The 11209-nt window shown below is 38.7% G+C and overlaps 1 protein-coding gene across 1 annotated transcript; it reads right to left on the bottom strand.

Moving 5' to 3' along the window:
- Positions 1–3991: 3991 nt before the first annotated feature.
- LOC117532378 lies at positions 3992–6729 on the bottom strand. The gene is made up of 8 exons (XM_034195690.1): positions 6712–6729; positions 6137–6446; positions 5547–5632; positions 5407–5462; positions 5274–5307; positions 5079–5143; positions 4599–4682; positions 3992–4495 (listed from the first exon to the last, which is right to left on the bottom strand). The coding sequence occupies exons 2-8, from the start codon at positions 6429–6431 to the stop codon at positions 4063–4065; spliced, it is 1053 nt and encodes a 350-aa protein (XP_034051581.1). The 5' UTR covers positions 6432–6446; positions 6712–6729; the 3' UTR covers positions 3992–4062.
- Between the last annotated feature and the right edge of the window lie 4480 nt (positions 6730–11209).

Below are 11209 nucleotides of genomic sequence, written 5' to 3'. Positions count from 1 at the left end.
AATCTGGAAACGTTCAACGGGCGGTGTTTTTGTTCTTTTAAACAGGCCGCACTCACAACCGAGAGAGAGAGAGAGAGAGAGAGAGAGAGAGAGAGAGAGAGAGAGAGAGAGAGAGAGAGAGAGAGAGAGAGAGAGAGAGAGAGAGAGAGAGAGAGAGAGAGAGAGAGAGAGACCCCATATGCGTACTTCTTTTTCGAATCAAGTTCTAACTAAAATATCGCCTCCAGGATCAGTTTTGTTTCTTTTACTTTCATATAATTACAGAAGATTTACTGTTGTGATTTTGAATTGGTCTGTTGTATTGGAATCTGTTATGAACTATCCAATTGAATCTGTTATGAACTGTCCAATTGAATCTGTTATGAACTGTTGTATTGTAATCTGTTTTTTTTATATTGAATTTAACATTGAAATCAAATCAATAAACATATTTTATTTAAATTGTATCCCGGTTTTTGTTTATCGTTTCAGGTACAGTAGCACCTATATTTATAGAAAAGGATCTAAACATGTTCTTCAAGTGTGTATCTTCTTGGTCGAATGCACTTATTGTAAGTCGCTTTGGATAAAACGTCAGCTAAATGTAATGTAATGTAAAAGTGGGTAAAGATAAAACTGCAGTAATATACTGTTTTAATGCATACACTACTGTAAAATTATACTGTATAAACTACAGTAATGTCTTTTTTTTCACAATACAAGTATTGTATAATCACAGTAAAATATTGTTTTTGAGATTACAGCAACTTCCAAAATTACAGTAATATACAGTAAAATAAAAATACAGCACTGATTTTATTACTGTAAACTAAATACAGGATCGCTACTGTAAAGTAAAAATACAGTACTGATTTTATTACTGTCAACTAAATACAGGATCGCTACTGTAAAGTAAAAATACAGTAACTTGTTGGCTACTTTGCTGCCAGTAATTTACTGTAAAATACCCTGTAATTTTTTTAACAGTGTACATCCTTTGCAGCCCTGCCTTCACCCACACTCACTGCCTGCCTGGAGGAGATACAGGCGTGGATGAAGCAAAACTTCCTGAAACTCAACAGCTCCAAGACCGAAGCTAATATAGTGGCACCCCACACCAGGTTCGGTCATCCACCATCACCACCTTCTCCGGCCAGGACATTACCCTCTCCTCAATAGTCACCAACTTGGGTGTGAAAATGGACGCCCATCTGACCTTTGAGGCTCACATTAAACAGCTGTGTAAGAACTCCTTTTATCACCTCAGGAACATCGCCAAACTCCGCCCCACACTCACTCTGTCTGACGCCGAAAAGCTAGTCCACGCATTTGTCTCCTCCAAGCTGGACTACTGCAATGCACTCCTCATCGGGATCCCTAACAAAAGCATCCAGAGGCTCCAATACATTCAGAACAGCGCTGCTAGGATCCTGATGAGGGTGCGCAAATACGATCACATCACCCCCATCCTTAAATCACTACACTGGCTCCCTGTGGAACTGAGGATCGAATTCAAGGTCTCCGTCCTCACCCACCAGTGTATTCATGGAACTGCCCCTCCCTACCTCAAGGAACTCCTCACCCCCCATACCTCCTTGCGGACCACCCGCTCCAGCAACTCCAACCTCCTCAAACCCCCCAGGACTAAGCCCCGTACTATGGGAAACTGGGCCTTCTGCTCGGCTGCCCCCAGTCTGTGGAATGCTCTCCCCAACCACATGAGAGCACCACAGACCGTGGAGGCCTTTAAAAAAGGCCTCAAAACCCATCTATGCAATAGAGCCTTTCCCTCGAGCTTTTATTTATTACCACCCTTTTATTTTATTTTATTTGTTTTTATTGCTTTTTATTAATTCTACCGTGTTGTGTAATGTTTTTATACTGTTCATGCTCACTGCTTGTAGCACTTCAGGATTTGAAGTCAAATATGAAGTGCTTTATAAATGAAACCCATTATTATTATTATTATTATTATTATTTTGCATAATAGGTCACCTTTAACATAATACAATATTGAATGTCAAAGAACCAATCTATCTTCAAAACATGTTATGTATAGTGCTCTAATTTGTCTGTTTATTGGGAAAGATTAATCATTTACAGCAAAATAACATGGTTGGAAGGCAATACTTTGTGTTATATTATGAGAAAACACTTTAAATCTTGTAAAGCATTTCATTTATAATAAAAAAACATTTATGAAAAAATAAAACAACTTTATATATTTACATATTTATACTTTATACATATTTTAACAGCAAGTTCTTAATAGAGAACCGCAGTGACGCGTCGTAAAACCCGGAAGTAAGTTAGCATTTTTAGCACTTCCGGTTCCTTCGTCAAAAAGCAATGCATTTTCTCCATAGGGTTTTGGAAAATAGCTCGAAATAAGGTCTGTGGTTGACACAAATTTAAGAGATAAATCACGATTTGTTCTACGACATTAAATACATCAGCAGTGACCCCACTGGTGATTTTTGAAGAGTTTACGTGTCTGAAAAACGATGGTTGTTACCGAGTGGCTGAATAGGACTACAGAAATTGTCAAGGCCGTTGTACGTCATTACGCCTAACACGTAAACACTCCCGCTAAATTTGTTTTTCCCCTGTGTACTACGGTGGCCGGCAGGTGCAAACGCTAAACAACGGCCAAAAACACACACATAAGCAGGAAACACCTGCAAATAATGAAATGAAAAACCAACAAACCCTGAAAACACATACAACAGAAAAACGCTGCATTTACAGAAATGATGCAAGCTAAACCTACAACACACAAACCCCGAAAACAAACGCAACAGAAAAACGCTGCAAATACAAAAACGATATGCAAAGTCAAAAGCACATACAACCGAAAAACACATTACAAAAAAAAAAGACATTACAAAAAAAAAACATTCCGGAAATGCTTCAGGCCTTTAGGGGGCGCGCTACGTGGAACAGATCGATGACCAGACATAGAGAGAACGAACATAGAGGAAAGAAAGTTCATTTAAGTGGAGAAAGATATAAGAAGGTAAGTTTTGTTTTTTTATACATAGAGCGTCATATTTATATAGCTAGCGTTAGCGTGCCTAACTACTACACCAGCTGAGGGAGGAGAGCTTCACGTGAAGAGAAGATAAAGTGAGGGAAGAACATTGTAAAGAGATGACAAATCAAGTGCAGGCAAATAACACGGGCCATAGTGAGTACCGCGGAAAAAGGACATTTGAATTCTTAGCAGTTTGTTTATATTTATGTATTTGTGTATAGATGTTGCAACTATACAGAGCTTTAGCAATTGCCTGTAACTATGGTCATGCTAATAAAGCTATTGAATTGAGAGAGAAAGAGAGAGAGAAAGTGACAAAATGTGAAGAGGGACAAAGTAATGACAGGATAGTAGTGTGCATTAGACATTCAAGGAGAGAGAGAGACAAATCACAGATTCAACGGTGAACATGATGTATCTATTTATTTAGCTAACCACTATTTAGACTATGTGTTTTTGATTGACTTGATTACATGGATTTACTACATCAATGTATGTCTTTTCAGGCTGCCATGTTTTGTCCTTTCTGTGGCCAACATCTGGGGACAGTTCAAGTGCTCTGTGGCTCCTGTGGCAAACATGTACAGTTTTTGGCAGAAGTTGAACACAACAGTAAGTTCACTTTTTGTATTGTATCTGTTTCAAATGCAAGAAATAAGGATTCAACACACTACTCTGTTTAGAATACTAATTGGCAGATGCATACACTAGTTATCAGCATGAAGGACACATTTTTTCATTGTCTGTTTATGTGAAATATGTAGAAGCCATCATTAAATTGTAGACCAATGCATGATTAAATACACAAAACAGCTTATATTATACATTCATAATTGTGTATTAGTTATATCTTTATAAAGAACATTATACATTTAGAATCAGATTTTGAGACAGTGAGCCATGACATGATGTTTTCTTCTTTTTCTCCTTGTGTTTTTGAACTATAGAAGTTGCAATCATCCTCCCAACATGAAAGTATTCATCATCTTTTGCAGCTGTTGATATTTTTTGTTAAATTATTATCACGTTAACCAACAGTTGCCACGTTATCATAAAGATATACAGTATAAGATAATGTAATTGTCACGTAAATCAAGCTGCAAAATCCATAAGCAGCTCCTATATTTACAGTACAGTATTGAACATAAGACAGATTTGCGAACATCATTACCTGCATTGTCGAACTTGAGGAATTTCCTGTCCTGTGGACCATCAAATATTCTTCTCATTCTCAGGCATTCCATTAGGAGGGTCAGGAACTCACGCTTGGGACCACCAGTGTCCACTCCATCCTCAGTTTGTCCCTCATCATCAGTAAACTTAACCTGCATCTGATGAGAGGGGTCGAATGAGGCAACTTTGAAGCTGCGGATTGCTCCATCCCACACATTGGCTCTATTAATATTGAACCTGCTGCAAGAGGTATTTTTAATTTTTGCAGAGAGTTCTGCAACAATGTCTGGCGCAGTCAGGTATTCTGTGCTGGGAAAGACAAAGTGATGTATTGCAATATTAAATGATGAAGCTATAATAAGATTTACAGTATAGAATAAAAAAATCAAGTGATAAAAGTAACATTTAATACATTTCCTCTGCAGTTTGCTCCGTTTCCTCTTCTGGCTCAGACTGGCTGTCAATAATGATAAGTGCATACACAGTTGTGTAGTTGCTGCAGTGAGAAGACAGTTGAATAATGACTTTCAAATACATAATATATGCATGACAGTCATATTTGCAAAAGGATGTCGATCCTCTTCCTGGTTTTTTTTAATACATTGGGTTCTAAACTGACAACAGCACTTTGTCATACTCCTGCACAATCCTTGTAAACATTTGAAATGGATGCAACAAACAATATCTGACCTTTGAAAAATATTTGTGGGTGTTTTTTGTATCGTCTTCACTAAGATGTTGTGGGTGTCCTTTGGAAATGTATGAAAGTATAATTGTTCTGCTTCCTCGCAATATTACCCACTGTGATTGGAGGCTATGCAAACAACCAAATGTACAAATAAAAATACACACCAAACAACTGTGTCACGATGCAACTGTCAACATCGTTTACCTATAGAAGGTGTTCTGACCCGGGGCAGACTGGACCTCTTCCTGGAATGGGGTTGGTTCTCCATCCTACTTTTACCCAATAAATAATGATGCAGTTTATCTAATGACAGTGTCATTAGCACACAAAGGTATTTATTGATTTCATGTTCACAAATTCAAACCTACATGGTATAATTACATTTTTAATTAGTCTTACCCGATCAGACGCTGGTTGTGGGTGCCTGAGAGGTCTGATAAAGGTAAACAAAAAATATATTGAAACTACTGTACTGTTAAAACATTCTGCTTCTTGTGGCACAAAATAACATGTTGACAATGTTTTATTTGACCCTGGCAAACTGTTGTCCATTCTGGGAGTGCTCTGTTCATTTGGAAAGTCCCACACCTGCATACAACACACAAATGACTGACTGAAATAAAATAAATTCACTTTAATTAAGAATAAATGCCACGATAGATCCAAACTGACCACGGTGTCAGCAAGACTGTCTCCAGATGGCAACTTTGCAACAACCACACTGTCCTCGTCACTTGAAGAGGTTGTTCCAGTGTAACCTAAGAAAATAAAAGTGTCATGATTAATACTATACAAATAATTGTTCCCCTACGTCTGTACCTATCATCAAATGTTGGTTTGAATCCTGAATTATTGGATTGACATCAATCAGAAAGGATTCAATCGAAACACAAAATGTTTGTGAAATGTACATTATATTGTTGACCGTCTTTTTCACTCTCACATTAGGATTTAGGGCACAACAAACCAACATTGTTGTGAGAAAAAAGGTTAATTTAGAATTACAATCCTTAAGAGGGAATTTATAACAGTTTGAACAGAAGGAAAGTTTGGAAGCTTTTGTTGATACTTAAATTCCATTTCTTCTGCCACTATTCATAAAAGACCATTTGACGTCATAAGTTCAACCACGAAGAGAAAGGAATGATGGGTGGAATGAATTGTGTTAAGAAATATAGACAGAACAACTGTTATGTTTACATTTGAACTATTATACAGTTTAGTGCTTTAAACAAGGGGGAATATATGTCAAAAGCACTTACAACTGTTTTCAACGGCTTCAAGAGTACAGATGTACAACGTAATTCGTTGGTAGGGCTTTCCAATGGCCTCTTTGTACATCTGTACTGTGAAAGGGGTGTCCGTTCCGGGGATATTTGTTATCACCCTCGCATCAGGGTACAACAAGACATGGGCACCATCTTCCAAGTCCTGGTTAAAGGCTTTCTGCTTTTTTATGGCAGCAGCCAACAGTTCTTCACATGCCCATTGAGGTTCGACATTAAGGGGAAGTGACCTCCCTCTCAAAGGTTTAAGGCAGCCATCCATCCTCCTCATTACTCCAACAGAAATCTGCAAAAAGACAATAATATGCAAATGGGACTCTACAGCTGAGCTTCCTGCTACAAAAAAACAGGAATATAACATTCATTACTCTTCATTATGTTCAATAGGAGTCTCATCCTCAATCCCTTCTGAGGAACATCTTATAACACATTCAACAGTAGGTAAGCCACATAGTTTAGAGATGTATTTGTATAATAACAGAATTCGAACTTTTAAACCAAGTTTTCTATAAATACTTATTGTTTGGTAATACAACGAACAACCTATTTACCTGCACTGGTGCTAGGCTGTGCACTTAGATACGCACTAGTGGTGGGCATCTCCTCAGGGACTTTGTTAGCCACATCTTTTAGAAATGTGATGTCTCTGCCACAGACACCACAAAAGCCATGCGAAGATGTCACGCTGGAACCACAGAATGGATAGTACATCTGTGGAGAAATAAAATGTAGGACAGCTAGGTTAAGTCAAAAAGAGTGGATATTTTTCGGCTACCTAAATATTATAATAGTATTAAAGAACGGTCTTTCAATTAACTCATCAGAAGCCAACCTCCTGTCTATCCCCCCACAAACCAAGCACCGAACCTGGGGGGACAGAGCTTTCTCCATCGCTGCCCCCTCCCTCTGGAACTCACTCCCATTAAACATCAGAGACTGCACCGACCCCCCCACCTTCAAAACACACCTCTTCAGACTGTCTTTTAATGTGGGAATAATGTTGTGTTGCTGTTTTAATATTTTAATTCAACTTTTTACATTTGATTTCCTTTTTATCACCGCATCGCATTTGCGGCTCAGTTGAGGTCCCATCCACGAGGTGAGGGCGTGAGACCCCACCCAGTCTGTGTGATCTGCGTGTAGGGAGGGGCGTCCCGGTTCTATACTATATCTATATTATGTCAAGAGTTACATTTAGGTGCACAATGGCTCTTGCAAGCTCTTTGATCAAACACGCTAACGCTAGCTACGTAAATATGACGCTCTATGTATAAAAACAAAACAAAACTTACCTTCTTATATCTTTCTCCACTTAAATGAACTTTCTTTCCTCTTGTTCGTTCTCTCTATGTCTGGTCATACATCAATCTGTTCCACGTAGCGCGCCCCCTAGAGGCCTGAAGCACTTCCGGAATGTTTTTTTTTTGTAATGTCTTTTTTTTTGTAACGTGTTATTCGATTGTATACTTTTGACTTTGCATATCGTTTTTGTATTTGCAGCGTTTTTCTGTTGCGTTTGTTTTCAGGGTTTGTCTGTTGTAGGTTTAGCTTGCATCATTTCTGTAAATGCAGCGTTTTTCTGTTGTATGTGTTTTCAGGGTTTGTTGGTTTTTCATTTCATTATTTGCAGGTGTTTCCTGCTTATGTGTGTGTTTTTGGCCGTTGTTTAGCGTTTGCACCTGCCGGCCACCGTAGTGTTCTGCTTGAAAGCAAGTACCTGCCTATCTTTAGTATCTTTAGTATCTGTATATCTATAGCTGACCATTATAATCTGTATTTTTGAAATTGTCGTTTTTAACACCGTAGTTTTACAAATTATAGAATAATTAATTACCAGTGTTTTCCAATTTGACTCAGCAGTTCGTTTCGTTAGCTAACGTTAGCTAAAGCTAGCGCTACTAGTTAGCTACGCAATGGTTTGTTGCTTTGCTCCGGGTTGCAGCCACAGGTCTTCGCATGAAACGTGCTCGTTCTATCGTTTCCCGGGCAATGTTTTCCAAAGGAGAGTCTGGATTCGTGCCATGAGGTAAGCTGACGTTACATTTTTGTCCATGTCACGGTGAAATGTAAATGATGGGTAGTGACTGTATCGCCGTTTTAGAGATGGCGCTGCTGAAAAGACTGCAACATAAGTAAAGAAGATAATGAATACATATGATTAAAACCTGTGTCGCTTATATGATAAGTCTAATTAGTACAAGCAGCATAACGTTTCACCATGTAACTAAAGATTGTAGTCAGGGAAATCAGTTTGACATATTGAACTAATAACAAATCACCTCTGGCTGGCAGAGAACTCTCTGCTCCATAGCTTCTCTTGGACGTAAAATCACATGTACATTTTACATTTATATTCAATTTAATATTCCATCCCTCACATACTTTTGTTTATATAATAACTTATATTTTGTTTTTCTTGTTATGCTGCTGCAACACAAACATTTCCCAAATTGGGATCAATACAGTAATATCTTATCTTAATTAATTAAGAAATATAACTATTATAATTAGTGTAGCAGCTGACACCTATTTTCAATATGGATTAATCTACCATTTATTTCTTTAGTTCAATTTTCATCTATAAAAATGTCAAAATAGTGAAAATGTTCACGAGACAAAGTGCAAGGTTATATCTTTAGATGTTTTGTTTTAGCCTATGTACTGTATGTCTTAATGCTCTTATATGTGACGGTGTGACTTCCATGAAACTAATATTGTATATCTTCCCAACAGACGAGCTGACAGGAAGCCTAACACTCTAACAACAACAACATTGCAAAGGCGAGTAAATGTAAATTAAAAACGATTCACATTTGTTTTATTTCTTCTTCTTTCTTGCAGTGAGGTGAAGCTGACCTTGCACTTGGTGCCAGTAAGGATGCTCCTCACGCAGGCTGAATGTTTCTCCCTCCTTACTGACACAGAAGCCCTTGATTTGCAATGCTTCACTAATTGTCATTTCCCTGGCTCCGTAGGGACACTTTACCTCCAGCACAGCGGAAGACCCTACCAGACCATCTGGAGATGCCCCCAACACTCCTGATTGGGAGAGCCACAAACCTGACTCATGGGGCCTGCATCTGTGTTGCAGTGGTGAATGCCCTGACGCCCTCACATTAATTCATAGTCCCCCACTGTACAGACAAAACACCATCAAGGGCCTGTTGTTGCCCTAGCACCCTGGTAATAAGGGAAGCAGTCACACGCTTTGACCTCAGAACAGCTCCAAAGTTGCTGGCAGTCAACCTTCCTTTCCTGAACAAATGCCAGTTTGGGTTGGTTCGCTGACCAGTGGTAGCCACCTGAATTGCCCTCTATTGCTCTTCAGACAATGCCATGCTTGCCACAATTGCCTCAGGTCCCTGATGCCCAACAGATTTGATAATTTCAGGAACAGTAAGTGTTTCCAAGCTGTAGTGTTCCTCTTCTGGCTCGGGGGAGAGAAGCCAAGAAATTTCTGATAACCTGCCCCAGAGTCTGTTCCTCAGCCAGTCACGATCTTCGGAGCTGGGCTCTCTTGTCAGCGGGTTGAATGAGTTATTGGTTGGAGGAAATAGCTCCTCCACTGAATGCGTACGTTTAGCTGCCTTTGGCTTCTTCCACTGACGGGGTGTGAGTGCAGCTGCAATTGTGGATGGCAAAGATGGCTAATGACTGCATTCTCCACGTAGGCATTCACATTTTGTGGAGAGAATTCCCTCTTCTCCTGTAGATACCTGTGGTGGTGGGATTGTTTTATTATTTAAAATATATTTACATTTGTAATGCCTTCCCAATTATCCCTTTAATTGTTTATAGCCTACTATATGTTTATTTCATGGATATTTCTGTGTTTTCTGGTGTGTAATATTTGTAATCTTGGGGCCTCTTCTCTTTAACGTCTACATGCTGATGTGGTAATGTAATGAAGAACAACAAAATAAGTTACCATAGCTACAGTATGCAGATGACACACACATTTACGTAACCATTTCACCAGGAGACTATGCTCCAATTCAAACACTGAGTAAGTGCATTGAACAAATCAATGACTGGATGTGTCAGAACTTTCTCCAATTAAACAAAGATAAAACTGAGGTAATGGTTTTTGGAGCCAAGTCAGAACGTATAAAAGTTAGCGCTGAGCTTCAGTCTGCAATGTTCAAAACAACAGATAAAGCCAGAAATCTAGGTGTAGTCATGGACTCTGACCTGAGTTTCAACAGTCACATTAAAACAGTTACTAAATCAGCCTACTATCACCTAAAGAATATATCTAGGATTAAAAGACTAATGTCACAGCAGGATTTGGAAAAAACTTGTCCATGCTTTTATCTTCAGTAGACTCGACTACTGCAATGGTGTCTTCACAGGTCTCACTAAAAAATCTATTAGGAAGCTGCAGCTGATTCAGAACGCTGCTGCTCGAGTCCTCACTAACACTAAGAAAGTGGATCACATCACTCCTGTTCTGACGTCTTTACACTGGCTTCCTGTGTGTCAAAGAATAGATTTCAAAATACTGCTGCTGGTTTATAAAGCACTGAATGGTTTAGGCCCAAAATACATTTCTGACCTCCTGCTAAATGATGAACCATCCAGATCTCTCAGGTCTTCAGGGACTGGTCAGCTTTCTGTCCCCAGAGTCAGAACTAAACATGGAGAAGCAGCGTTCAGTTATTATGCTCTGGAACAAACTCCCAGAAACCTGCAGGTCCGCTGCAACTCTGACTACTTTTAAATCCAGACTAAAGACTTTTCTTTTTGTCGCTGCTTTTAATTGAACTATTCATATCTTAGACTGCACTGTAACTTGTATCCATGTATTTTTTCTTTTAATGTTTCTTTTATTATCTTTTCTTTTTAATGACTGATTTTAAATTCCATTTTCTTAATGTCTTTCATTTTTTGTAAAGCACTTTGAATTGCCTTGTGTTGAAAGGTGCTATAGCCTATATAAATAAACTTGCCTTGCCTAATAAAGATTTCATGTGACACATAAAATGGATTTGTTGATGGGAATTAATGTGAATAAATTAACTCTAGGTTAACGGTACTCTTGCTATCACT

The sequence above is a fragment of the Gymnodraco acuticeps genome, unplaced genomic scaffold (genome assembly GCF_902827175.1).
Source record: "Gymnodraco acuticeps unplaced genomic scaffold, fGymAcu1.1, whole genome shotgun sequence".
In the NCBI taxonomy this organism is placed as follows: Eukaryota; Metazoa; Chordata; class Actinopteri; order Perciformes; family Bathydraconidae; genus Gymnodraco; species Gymnodraco acuticeps.
The sequence above is the reverse complement of the archived record's forward strand: the minus strand, read 5'-3'. Positions and strand labels throughout refer to the sequence as shown.

What these genes read in the sequence shown, in the direction of transcription:
- LOC117532378 (XM_034195690.1), bottom strand. Translation starts at nt 6,431, where the DNA reads ATGAGGAGGATGGATGGCTGCCTTAAACCTTTGAGAGGGAGGTCACTT. An exon ending in TGAAGCCGTTGAAAACAGTT is followed by an intron (nt 5,633 to 6,136) that starts GTAAGTGCTTTT and finishes TTATTTTCTTAG; the next exon opens with GTTACACTGGAACAACCTCT. An exon ending in GGTCAGAACACCTTCTATAG is followed by an intron (nt 4,683 to 5,078) that starts GTAAACGATGTT and finishes TTCTCACTGCAG; the next exon opens with CAACTACACAACTGTGTATG.